The 14,013-nt window shown below is 42.4% G+C and overlaps 1 protein-coding gene across 1 annotated transcript; it reads left to right on the forward strand.

The window, feature by feature from the left end:
• Positions 1-210: 210 nt before the first annotated feature.
• Positions 211-13,808, forward strand: LOC129838988 (zinc finger protein ZFP2-like). The gene is made up of 2 exons (XM_055906254.1): positions 211-838; positions 11,069-13,808. Exons 1-2 carry the CDS (start codon positions 442-444, stop codon positions 12,277-12,279), a joined length of 1,608 nt encoding a protein of 535 aa, XP_055762229.1. The 5' UTR covers positions 211-441; the 3' UTR covers positions 12,280-13,808.
• The last annotated feature ends 205 nt before the right edge of the window (positions 13,809-14,013 follow it).

The raw sequence follows: 14,013 nt of genomic DNA on the forward strand, positions 1-14,013 counted from the left end.
TGTTACACTGGTGAGTAAAAACTCATGCTTCCTACACTAACTTTTTGTCTGAACATTATAATACGTCACACTAGCGTCATTGTCTTAAAGTCGCACATCTCCATCGCAGTCAAGGTTCAGACAACTGCGTTACCCACTCCAGTCAGCAGATGGCGGTGTGCGATTTTAAGGCAATGCTGTTATTATGACGTATAATCTAGTGGACGGAACGCTTCTTTCAGCAGCAGCAACAGTTAGTCCGCAACCTCGGTAGCTTGCTAGACAAATAGCCGAACCAATAAAGCTCTTTAGACGCTTTCGTGTATATTAGCCACTGTGTTTTAAATCATCTTCTGTCGTCTAGTTAGTTATCCTATTTCATTTCATATTTACGGTGTTGTTATTATTCAGCTGGCGGGCTGGTTAAGTTAGCATTAGCCTAGCTAGCTAGCATCTCCGACCATGAGTTCACTTAACTACTCTCCTCCTGCTATAGAAGACGAGGTCTGCTGGACGGAGAAAGAAGTTCTCGTCAAAGAGGAGGAGGAAGAGAAGGATGTTACAATACAAAAACAAGTAGAGGGTGAGGCTGTTACAGGTAAAGAAGAAGAGAAAGACGTTACAGTGAAAGAAGAGGCGTTCAGAGTGAAAGAGGAGGAGGCTGTTACAGTAAAAGATGAGGAGGATTCAGTTTTTGAAGTGAAAGAGGAGGAGGGGGAGATTACTGTCACATCGGAAGAAGAGGAGGAAGCTGGATATCTGGGCCCGATTTCCCAAACGCAATTTAAGGTATCCAGTGGTTCTAATGATGAACTTAGCCATAAGATGGTTTTGAGAAACCGGGCCGTGATTACCACTGGTAAGTACTGTCTTAAATACAGAGGTACAAACTCTGCAGTTGTTGAACCGATGTTTGGTGTTAAAGGGGAAATCTGCAATTGCTACATCCATATTTTGAAGTTTAAATTATTTATTTATAGCCAATGATTCTTGAGGAATATAACACATGCCTCATGAGCTTAGTTCAACTGTTGTACCCCATCAGAACACAAAATAAGCTTTTTTACTCCAATGTTTAGAAACAATGTAAATCAACAGCCTCAACATGGTTAAAACTATAATGTTGATATCATGGATGGTCAGTCCTTGCATCCATAGGTCTGTCTATGAATTTGAGAGTAGTTACATTTCTACAGGCCCATCATCATCTTATTACCAAAACAGTGGTGAAATGACTGCTTGGTTATTGTTTCAACTGCAGATTGGTTGATTGATGTGTGTTTTTTAAAAAGGGACAACCTAGTATTTAAACAGCAACAAAATGGCTGCCAAGAGACTTGGTTTGGTAAACAGCTGAGGGATGGGGGCTGGAGAAATGTAACCACTCTCAAATTCATAGAGAAAGCTATTGTAGCAACCGTAACCCAACACCTAGCGATCTCGTCAAGAAGTTCAGACATCTTGGCGTAACAGTTATAAGGTGTTGGCTTGACAGTCGCTGGACCCAGGTTTGAGTCCAACTCGGGGCTACCCCCCGAATTCACTACACTATGAATACAAGGACTGGCAATGCATGATGTCATAATGATAGTTTAACCAGGTTTCTAGGCTATATAGTATATTCTAGAATTCATCCATGATGTCATAATGATAGTGTAACCAGGTTTCTAGGCTATATAGTATATTCTAGAATTCATCCATTACGTCATAATGATAGTTTAACCAGGTTTCTAGGATATATAGTATGTTCTAGAATTCATCTATGATGTCATAGTGATAGTTTAACCAGGTTTCTAGGATATATAGTATATTCTAGAATTGCCAGTGAAGATTTCCTGTGGAGGCAAATTATTAGAGCTGTTAAGTCATTGTATAATATTCAGCCAATTTTTTTTATGCCCTTACATTAAAGGCAAGACATACCTAGATTCAATTACATTCATGAATTGGTTTGAAACCTTTGTTTTAAACCCTTCTCAAAGTTGGTGCCTTGACGGATTTGTAAAAAATGGTTTGTCATGAAACACTATTTACTTATTTATTTAAATGTAACCTTTATTTAACTAGGCAAGTCAGTTATGAACAAATTCTTATTTACAATGACTGCCTACCCCGGACGACACTGGGCCAATTGTGCGCCGCCCTATGGGACTCCCAATCACGGCCGGTTGTGATATACAGCCTGGAGTTGATCCAGGGTGTCTGTAGTGGCGCCCCAAGCACTGAGATTCAGTGTCCGCTGCGCCACCATGTTCTAGTGCTGTCCCCAACTAAAATACATCTTGGTCAACCAAGAGTCATCTGTTCTTTCTACCAATTGCCCCATGTGTTTTTATAAAATCTGTATGTACTGAACTTGTCTGATGCTTTAAGCATGCTGTTTGTTTGATTAAATAAATTATACACACAAATGACTAGAGGGAGCCAGTCATCAATATAACCTGACTAGAAGGAGCCAGTCGTCAACATAACCTGACCAGAGGGAGCCGGTCGTCAACATAACCTGACTAGAGGGAGCCGGTCGTCAACACAACCTGACCGGAGGGAGCCGCTCGTCAACACAACCCGACCAGAGGGAGCCGCTCGTCAACATAACCCGACCGGAGGGAGCCGGTCGTCAACACAACCCGACCGGAGGGAGCCGGTCGTCAACACAACCCGACCGGAGGGAGCCGGTCGTCAACACAACCCGACCGGAGGGAGCCGGTCGTCAACACAACCCGACCGGAGGGAGCCGGTCGTCAACACAACCCGACCGGAGGGAGCCGGTCGTCAACACAACCCGACCGGAGGGAGCCGGTCGTCAACACAACCCGACCGGAGGGAGCCGGTCGTCAACACAACCCGACCGGAGGGAGCCGGTCGTCAACACAACCCGACCGGAGGGAGCCGGTCGTCAACACAACCCGACCGGAGGGAGCCGGTCGTCAACACAACCCGACCGGAGGGAGCCGGTCGTCAACACAACCCGACCGGAGGGAGCCGGTCGTCAACAAACTTGAAACATTGTATCAACTATCAACTGGGTCAGGAAACTCAGATAGCAAGCTTGCAACATTGTATAAAATATTCTAGGTCCACAGTTCACAGTGCAAAGGATAAGAAGTAATCAAGTATTTTATGACATTTCCACTGGATCAGAGCATTACATTTTTCCCTTTTTATACCGAGTGGTTATCGGAAGGACGAGAGCTGGAAATATTTTACGAAAATACTTTGAGGAACTATTGTCATTCGCAATTGATTTTGATTAGACTTTGTTTACTTACTGTTTGGAGGTGAAGAAAAAATTACTTTGAGAAGCTCAACAACTCATTAGTGATGCAGCGTTAAGACAATGAGAAATACTTTTGGACATCCCCAAATGGGCACATTCATAGACCTACATTTGTGTGCAGGCCAGATTGATTAATCCTACTTCTATATGGGTAAACAGGTGTGCGTCCTTACTCAACATTGACAGGAGTGTTTCAAACAAAACACAATGAATAAATTGACAAAACTGGCGTATCTTGTAGGGTCAGGTCTGGGTGGCCTGCCAGGGACCGTTTCATTTAGTATCCGTTTGGTTTCGGTTTTGGATTGATTTTATTTCCCCATAGTATGTTGTACCGAAGTTGACCAGCTGAAAGGGAGTGTAACTTTATGACTGTTGGATTCGGGCTAAACTTTGAACATTGAGATATTAAAGACATGATAGATCAGACGCAGAGTATATAAAGGAGTGAGATCTGTAGAAAGACAGAGTGGCTGTGGAATGTGCTGGTTGGATGGGAGGAGATCACAGGATTGCTTTAGGGGAAGCGGATGGACATCTGTGGATTAGGCAAAGGAAGGGTTGAGGTCAGGTCAGATCCCCTGAAGGGAGTAATAAGGGTTTAGTATCCTGTTACCCTCTTCCTGTCGACCCAGAAGATGTAAGGATTGGAGAGAAGGAGGAGTGTCCAAAGTGGGGTGTATATACTTGTGATGGTGAGAACATGTTTTTGTTTGAATTATAGCTGTAACGACCCTTTGGGAATAATTAAACTTGGTTAAGCTTCTCTAGTGTCCGTTAGTTATTTACTCTGAAAAATTAGAACCTAACACTATAATTACTGTTCCCTGAAGGAGGGTAACGAGGTACAACACCTGTTTGGCCACACCCCTTCCTGGGTCGGTGAAGAGTGGTGTTAAATTTAAGGAACAAATCTGAGCCTCACACTGATCAACAGTGGAAAGAAAGCGGGGCTTCCAGCAAGGCGTGAATTTAATAGTATGTTGTATCTAGTTTCCCTTCTTCAGGGAACAGTAGTTATAGTCATAACGTTATGCTTGTCATATGATGAACTTCAACTTAAATACGGGATCTTGCTGTGGGACAGTTTTTTTGTATTTTGAAATGCACTCGAACTACGTATCATTTAGTGGCTCCTTATGTTACGCTTGGAAAACAGTTTGTGGGCACAGAAATACTAAATAATTTCAGAGTTTGCCAAATCCAATGGTTTATAACTGAGAGTCATCTTGTAATCAGATGGCGTAGCAATAAGAAAATTATTTGAAAATGTTCTCTTTTTTGTATATATTGAAATATATTGCAATCTCTTTTTCCAATTTTTAATTACATATACCTTCCGGCAACCCGCCTCACCCAATGTGATACGGATCTGTTTTTTGTTTAGACCTTATAGCTAGAACCTCCATCAGAAGCTAGCCATCAGAAGCTAACCAGCTAATTAGCTACTAGCTATTTAGTCATTGTTAGCCACTGCTAGCGGCCTTTACCTTTTTAGCTCAGACACCAGCCGCTTTTAGCCTGGATAGGACCTGTCAGTGTGCACAGCGCAATATCAACCCTGAGCATATCGGACTGTTTTTCTCCACTACATCACCGTATTCCTGCCGTAAGCTCTGGACCATTACATCAGATAATCACAGCTGGCTAGCTGCTACCGAGTGACCCAGCCTCGAAGCTAGCCTTGAGCCAGGCCCATCTCCCGGCCTGCTCAGTGAACCCTATGATCACTCGGCTACACAGCTGATGCCTCCCAGACTCTTCACTAAGACGACTAGAAGCCACTACATCACCGGATTCCTGCCGTAAGCTCTATACCTTTGCACCGGATTGGCTATAGTGGCTAACGCCCTTGTCCCGAAGCTAGCACCAGTTAGCCTCGAGCCAGGTGCATCTCCCGTCTAGAAAACAAAATTACTCCAGCTACAATACCTTTTTTGCCAACTGGCCTGGACCCTTTGTCGACACAGAACCCCGCCGATCCATCACGACTGGTCTGCCGACGCAATTCCGTCAGATGTGCCCTCGACCGGCCTTTGCCAGACGTCGGTGACACCTTGTCCCGAAGCTAGCACCAGTTAGCCTCAAGCCAGGGCCGGCTCCCGGCTAGCATAGTAACGACTAGCTAAAGGCTTTCCTGGTTCGTACATTGCTGTTCACTGGACCCTATGATCACTTTGCAACATAGCTGATGCCTGCTGGACTGTTCATTAATCACGGTACTCTATTTTGTTAATCTGTCTGCCCCAGTTTTGAACTCAGGCCCTGTGTGTAGTTAACTGTCCCTCTCTGCCTGTTCATCGCCATTTTACCTGGTGTTGTTGTCTTAGCTGATTAACTGTTGTCTTACCCGTTGTTGTCTTAGCTAGCTCTCCCATCAACACCTGTGATTGCTTTATGCCTCGCTTTATTTCTCTCTAATGTCAATATGCCTTGTTTACTGTTGTTTAGGGTAGTTGTCATTGTTTTGTTTTACTGTGGAGCCCCTAGTCCCACTCAACATGCCCCAGGGAACTCTTTTGTCCCACCTCCCACACATGCGGTGACCTCACCTAGCATAACTGGTGCCTCCAGAGATGCAACCTCTCTTATCGTCACTCAATGCCTACGTTTATCTCCACTGTACCCGCACCCTACCATACCCCTGTCTGTACATTATGTCTTGAATATATCCTACCACGCCCAGAAATCTGCACCTTTTATTCTCTGTTCCCAACGCACTAGACGACCAGTTCTGATAGCCTTTAGCCGTACCCTCATCCTACTCCTCTGTTCTTCGGGTGACGTAGAGTTTAACCCAGGCCCTGTGTGTCCCCAGGCGCTCTCATTTGTTGACTTCTGTAACCATAAAAGCCTTGGTTTCATGCATGTTAACATCAGAAGCCTCCTCCCTAAGTTTGTTTTACTCACTGCTTTAGCACACTCCACCAACCTTGATGTCCTTGCCGTGTCTGAATCCTGGCTTTGGGAGGCCACCAAAAATTCAGATATTTCCATCCCCATCTACAACATTTTCCATCAAGATAGAACTGCCAAAGGGGGAGGAGTTGCAATCTACTGCAGAGATGGCCTGCAAAGTTCTATCATACTTTCCAGGTCCATACCCAAACAGTTCGAGCTTCTAATTAAAAAAATTAATCTCTCCAGAAATAAGTCTCACTGTGGCCGCTTGTTACAGACCCCCCTCAGCTCCCAGCTATGCCCTGGACACCATATGTGAATTGATTGCCCCTCCCATATATCTTCAGAGTTAGTTCTGTTAGGTGACCTAAACTGGGATATGCTTAACACCCCGGCCTTCCTACAATCCAAGCTAGATGCCCTCAATCTCACACAAATTATCAAGGAACCCACCAGGTACAACCCTAAATCCGTAAACATGGGCACCCTCATAGATATCCTGACCAACTTGCCCTCCAAATACACCTCTGCTGTTTTCAATCAGGATCTCAGCGATCACTGCCTCATTGCCTGCATCCGTTATGGGTCTGCGGTCAAACGACCACCCCTCATCACTGTCAAGCGCCCCCTAAAACACCTGCAAGCAGGCCTTTCTTATCGACCTGGCCCAGATATCCTGGAAGGATATTGACCTCATCCCGTCAGTAGGGGATGCCTGGTTGTTCTTTAATTGTAATTTACTCACCACCTTAAATAAGTATGCCCCTTTCAAGAAATGTAGAACTAAGAACAGATATAGCCCTTGGTTCACTCCAGAACTGACTGCCCTTGACCAGCACAAAAACATCCTGTGGCGTACTGCACTAACAGCTCCCCACCCCCCGCAGCTACTTCCTCAAGCCTCCCTAGCTTCTCCTTCACCCAAATCCAGATAGCTGATGTTCTGAAAGAGTTGCAAAACCTGGACCTTTAGAAATCAGGTGGGCTAGACAATCTGGACCCTCTCTTTCTAAAATTATCCACCGCCATTGTGGAACCCCTATTACTAGTCTGTTCAACCTCTCTTTCGTATCGTCCGAGATTCCTAAAGATTGGATAGGCTTCTGTGGTGATCCCCCTCTTCAAAGGGGGTTACACTCTAGACCCAAACTGTTACAGAACTATATCCATCCTGCCCTGCCTTTCAAAAGTCTTCGAAAGTCAAGTTAACAAACAGATCACCGACCATTTTGAATCCCACCGTACCTTCTCCGCTGTGCAATCCAGTTTTCGAGCTGGTCACGGGTGCACCTCAGCCACGCTCAAGGTACTAAACGAAATCGATAAAAGACAGTACTGTGCAGCCGTTTTCATCAACCTGGCCAAGGCTTTCGACTCTGCCAATCACCGTATTCTTATCGGCAGACTCAACAGCCTTCGTTTTTCAAATGACTGACTCGCCTGGTTCACCAACTACTTCTCAGACAGAGTTCAGTGTGTCAAATCGGAGGGCCTGTTATCCGGACCTCTGGCAGTGTCTATGGAGGTACCACAGGGTTCAATTCTCGGACCGACTCTTTTCTCTGTATATACCAACAATGTTGCTTTTGCTGCGGGTGATTCCTCTATCCACCTCTACGCAGACGACACCATTCTGAATACATCTGGCCTTTCTTTGGACATTGTGTTAACCTCTCTGGGGTAGGTGGGACGCAATCGTCCCACCTGGCCAATAGCCAGGGAAAATGCAGAGCACCAAATTCAAATGAAATACTATAAAAATCAAACTTTCATTAAATCACACATGTAAGATACCAAATTAAAGCTACACCCGTTGTGATTCCAGTCAACGTGTCAGATTTCAAAAAGTCTTTTCCGCGAAAGCATATGATGCTATTATCTGATGATAGCACAACAGTAAACAAAGAGAGTAGCATATTTCAACACAAAACGCAGAAATAAAAATAAAATTCATGCCTTATCGATTAATTCCGTCTATATATATCCAAAATGTCCATTTATTTGGCGCGTTTCATCCAGAAAAACACAGCTTCCAACTTGCGCAACGTCACTACAAAATATCTCAAAAGCTACATGTAAACTTTACCAAAACATTTCAAACTACTTTTGTAATACAACGTTAGGTATTTTTAAACGTTAATAATCGATCAAATTGAAGACGGGATGATCTGTGTTCAATACAAAAAGAAAACAAACTGACGCAACTTTTCTCGTAATGTGCCTCTCTCAAACAATTCACTTCATGTGACTGTCATTCAAGATGGCCGTACTTCTTCATTACACAAAGGAAAAACCTCAACCAATTTCTAAGGACTGGTGACATCCAGTGGAAGCGGTAGGAACTGCAAACAAGTCCCTTAGAAATCTGGTTTCCCAAGGAAAACTCCTTGAAAAGACAGTGACCTCACAATTTTTTTTATTCTGAATGGTTTGTCCTCAGGGTTTTGCCTGCTACATAAGTTCTGTTATACTCACAGACATGATTCAAACAGTTTTAGAAACTTTAGTGAGTTTTCTATCGAAATCTACTAATAATATGCATATCTTATATTCTGAGGATGAGTAGCAGGCAGTTGAATTTAGGAATGCTATTTATCCAAAAGTGAAAATGCTGCCCCCTACCCCGAAGAAGTTAACAAACCTCCAAACGAGCTTCAATGCCATACAACACTCCTTCCGTGACCTCCAACTGCTCTTAAACGCTAGTAAAACTAAATGTGTGCTCTGCAACCTATCGCTGCCCGCACCCGCCTGTCCAGCATCACTACTCTGGACTTTTCTGACTTAGAGTATGTGGACAACTATAAATACCTAGGTGTCTGGCTAGACTGTAAACTCTCCTTCCAGACTCACATTAAGCATCTCCAATCCAGAATTTAATCTAGAATCGGCTTCCTATTTCGCAGTAATAGGACGCTGCTCACGCTGCCAAACATACCCTCGTAAAACTGACTATCCTACTGATCCTTGACTTCGGTGATGTCATTTTCAAAATAGCCTCCAACACTCTACTCAGCAAACTGGATGCAGTCTATCACAGTGCCATCCGTTTTGTCACCAAAACCCCATATACTACCCACCACTGCAACCGTGTATGCTGCCATTTGGCTGGCCCTCACTACGTATTTGTCACCAAACCCACGGTCTCCAGGTCATCTATAAGTCTTTGCAAGGCCGCCTTAACTCAGCTCACTGGTCACCATAGCAACACCCACCCATAGCACGCGGTCCAGGAGTATATCTCACTGGTCATCCCCAAAGCCAACACCTACTTTGGCTGCATTTCCTTCCAGTTCTCTGCTGCCAATGACTGGAACGAATTGCAAAAATCGCTGAAGTTGGAGACTTATATCTCCCTCACTAACTTTAAGCATCAGCTATCTGAGCAGCTTACCGATCGCTGCAGCTGTACACAGCCCATCTGTAAATAGCCCATCCAACTGCCTACCTCACCCCCATGTTTTTTACTTTTTTTTGCTCTTTTGCACCCCAGTATTTCTACTTGCACATCATCATCTGCACATCTATCACTCCAGTGTTAATTTGTTAAATTGTAATTATTTTGCCACTAAGGCCTATTTATTTCCTTACTTCCGTACTCCATTTGCACACACTGTATACAGATTTTTCTATTGTGTTATTGACTGTACGTTTGTTTATCCCACGTGTAAATCTGATGTTTTTTTGTCGCACTGCTTTGCTGTATCTTGGCCAGGTCGCAGTTGTAAATGAGAACTTGTTCTCGACTGGCCTACCTGGTTAAATAAAGGTGAAATAAAAAAAATATTGTGACTTTATTGACACCCAAATGAATACTGTCATTAACGTGGTTCTTCAATAATTACACATAATTCTTAATACTGTAGCTGTTTAGTTAGTCACATAATCAACTATCATCAGCTGATCCAGGAAATCATTTTTTGAATGCCAGTCAAATGACAAACATCACGACATGCAACAACAACCAACGTGCTTCTTCGTTCATTACTCTGGTCAAGACAGTTATGCCGTGCTCCACGTTGGATCCAACATCCCTAACAAATTGATGTTTATAATGTTATTGTCTGCTTGATTTATAGTAGGGTCTTGTTAGTCTGTTTGGACACAGAGATACTTAGCTCATAATGTGTAGAGAACTGTTCCTTGATGGATAGGCTGTTTTACAACACAGCTATTTTCCTATATTTGTTAGGTGAAATTAATGGTCCGACAGGAGGTCTATGTTATTGTTAGGTGAAGTTATGGGCCAATTTGGCAAACAGTGTACAAACCCTCATTGTCAGGCTGATGAAGAAGCCAAAGAGCATTTTACTGGTTTAAGTGTTTTTTAAGTTCAAAGCGGTTGATTTGCGATGATGACACAAACATTAAATTAAGCAGGACATTCAAACGAGTCTTACAATTATAATCCAAAGTAGTGTGAAATGTACTCATTAGCAACCTGGAAATGGAGGTTACTCCCCTGAGTTTCCCCCATTCACATTCAGAATACTTTGTGAAAACTAAATTTTTTGCTCCAGGCAGATATACTACATCCATAACTATCGGTTTCCTCATTAACAGGGAGGTGTTTCTGCAATCAAATTGTGTGTGCATCGCCCTCATGCCTTAATTTTATTAAACACAGAAAGGGGCCTATATTGGAGACCAAAAGTCGTCTGGCACACTGCTTAGTTTCACCAACATGAATATCTTATTTCTAGTCTACAATCTTAGATGTAACTACTAATGTGAAAACAAGACAATATGACTATTCTTGCTCATTTTAAGACAAATGTCAAATAATCATTACATTCATTACAGGCGTCAATTATTGTACAACATCATGGCTACGCTGTTGGCATCACTTTTACAGTGGATTTCTGCTGTTGTGGGCCTTTAACCATCTGTATGACTTTGTCATTCACACAGGAGAGAGACGTGACTATCGTGGATCCTCTGTGGAGCCTCAACAACCTCATGATGCTGACGAGGCAGAGAAGAGTCTCTCCAGATCAGAACTCCTCAAGAAACACCAGCAGAGACCCTCAGGGAAGATAATTCACTGCTCTGACTGTGGGAAGAGATTCACCTCATCAGCAGGCATTCACATTCATCAGAGAATCCATACAGTAGAGAAACCTTATTGCTGTACTCAATGTGGGAAGAGTTTTTATACATCTAGCCATCTTATTGTACACCAGAGAATACACACAGGAGAGAAATCTTATAGCTGTGATCAATGTGGGAAGAGTTTTATTCAGCTAAGCAACCTGATATCACACCAGAGAATACACACAGGAGAGAAACTTTATAGCTGTGATCAATGTGGGAAGAGTTTTACTCATGTAAGCACCCTGATATCACACCGGAGAACACACACAGGAGAGAAACCGTTTAGCTGTGATGAATGTGGGAAGAGTTTTGCTAGGTCACGCAATCTGACTGTTCACCAGAGAACACACACAGGAGAGAAACCTTATAGCTGTACTCAATGTGGGAAGAGTTATACTCATTCAACCAGCCTGATATTACACCAGAGGACACACACAGGAGAGAAACCTTATATCTGTGATCAATGTGGGAAGAGTTTTACTAAGCTAAGCAGCCTGATATCACACCAGAGGACACACACAGGAGAGAAACCTTATATCTGTGATCAATGTGGGAAGAGTTTAACTAAGCTAAGCAGCCTGATAGCACACCAGAGAATACACACAGGAGAGAAACCCTATAGCTGTACTCAATGTGGGAAGTTTTTTTTTACATCTAGCCATCTGAAGATACACCAGAAAAGACACACAGGAGAGAAATCTTATAGCTGTACTGTATGTGGGAAGAGTTTTGTTCAATCTGGGGGACTGAAGATACACCAGAGAACACACACAGGAGAGAAACCTTATAGCTGTAGTCAATGTGGGAAGAGTTTTGTTACATCTGGGGAACTGACTGTACACCAGAGAACACACACAGGGGAGAAACCCTATAGCTGTACTCAATGTGGGAAGAGTTTTGTTCAAGCTAGCCATCTGAAGATACACCAGAGAACACACACAGGAGAGAAATCTTATAGCTGTGATCAATGTGGGAAGAGATACTCTGAAAAAAGATCTCTGATCAAACATCAGAAAATACATACATGAAGGAGTTGTTTCATGATATCAATGAAATAATGTCACAATGTAGAATGTTTTAACATTGTAGTAGGAGTATTTTAATGATGTCACAATGTAGAACCCTAAATGTTTGTCCCCTGTTCTATTGATTTCAGCATGATATGGATATTAGCCTCGGGGGGAAATCCAGGCTCTGAATTGAAAGAGTACTATTTATGTGATTTAACAAAAAGTGATTAACAAAAAAAGAGCTGTGTTACACTTACCATGTTGGTGACCCACTTGAATCAAAATGCAACACTTCAAAATGTGGTGAGCTGTTTTCTACAAATTGTCCTCTAACCAGGGATGTACACATTACTCCCAGATTCCGTGTGGTTTTTGAGCTGTTAGTTTTAACAGGACGTGCAACCTCATCTCCCTCCTCTCAGCACAATTGATTTCAACATGATATTGATGAGTTAGGACAAATAAGTCTTGCGATCCTTTGTTTAGTGACCGCTAAATTGAAATGCATCACTCCCAAATGTAGCGTACAACCTGATTTACCCCCTAATCAATATCAGTGATTTATTGCTACTTGTCAAAACAACAGTGTTTCTGGTGCTTGTGCAATTTATAAGGTGCTTGTTTAAAAAATACAAGTAATATGATTGTTGCAGATGTTTGTGTTTTATTATTCCACTAAAATCAGTTCTAGAAGATAGTGAGTTTTAGGATTCTATAGAAAGAAAAAGGAGAAAATAATAATACGATTGTATTTTATTATTTAGAAATGTGTTTTTTCTTGTTTTTAATCGTTGACAGCCAGTAGACACTATGTTTATATTGTAGAAGGTGAAGCATTGTAGTTTATTATATTGAGAAATGGAAGTTGATTTCTGTTGGTGGTGAGCAAACTTGTCCAACAAAAATATAGGATATATTTGTTGTCTTAAGGGGGAAGGTGTTACAGGCTTTGGTTTTTCCATTTATATTTTGAGGTTGGACTTTAGCACGTATAGCTCGTTATCACGTAGGGCGCACCGATTGGTGTCACCTCGTTAGTCAGTATGTGTTACACCTGTGCTGGCTTGTCCATCTCGTTAGTGGGAAGGTGTTTCACCTGAGCTGGTCCAGGTTCTATTTAAGAGTGTCTGGCCCAGTGCTCCAGTTGTCTTGATAGATGTGGAGAGTCAACACCTTTAGTTGCTCCACCTTTTTGGTTTGCTTCCTGTCTGTAAGTTTGTTGTGGGTTTTTCTTTTGTTTGCCTCTTCTTGGGAAGATTTAGTGGGTGTCATGGTGGGTGTCTTTTAGGTCCCAGTTGTTGTTACTAGTCAATTTTCAGTGGACACCCCTATATGACTTTCAGAGCCCCTCCTAAAAAAACAAGCTTGAATTTTGGGATGTATATTGCATCCAATTAATAATTTAATCAATGGCATTTCCTTAGGGTGCTCATTAGTCTTTCAGTTGTTAGTCTTCTGTTTGTTGTGTACTAAATATTTAAAAAATATATTTGTTTTTTCCTGTGAAGCCATTGTTTTGCATCCATGTCTGAAATGTGCTGCATAAATAAAGCTTGATTTGATTTCAACAAATGAACCTAATGACTGACCAATCAACAGACTCTTGGTCCCTCTTAGTATTTTGTTAATGAATAGAATACAGTATATACATATGAGATGAGTAATACATAGACTGATACAGTATATACATATGAGATGAGTAATACATAGACTAAGATACAGTAGAATAGGATAGAATACAGTATATACATA

This window comes from Salvelinus fontinalis, chromosome 40, assembly GCF_029448725.1.
Source record: "Salvelinus fontinalis isolate EN_2023a chromosome 40, ASM2944872v1, whole genome shotgun sequence".
In the NCBI taxonomy this organism is placed as follows: Eukaryota; Metazoa; Chordata; class Actinopteri; order Salmoniformes; family Salmonidae; genus Salvelinus; species Salvelinus fontinalis.

Bases quoted from the DNA above. Each gene is read 5' to 3' on its own strand.
- LOC129838988 (XM_055906254.1), top strand. From the start codon at position 442: ATGAGTTCACTTAACTACTCTCCTCCTGCTATAGAAGACGAGGTCTGC. The intron at 839-11,068 runs GTAAGTACTGTC...TCATTCACACAG, and splicing joins CCGGGCCGTGATTACCACTG to GAGAGAGACGTGACTATCGT.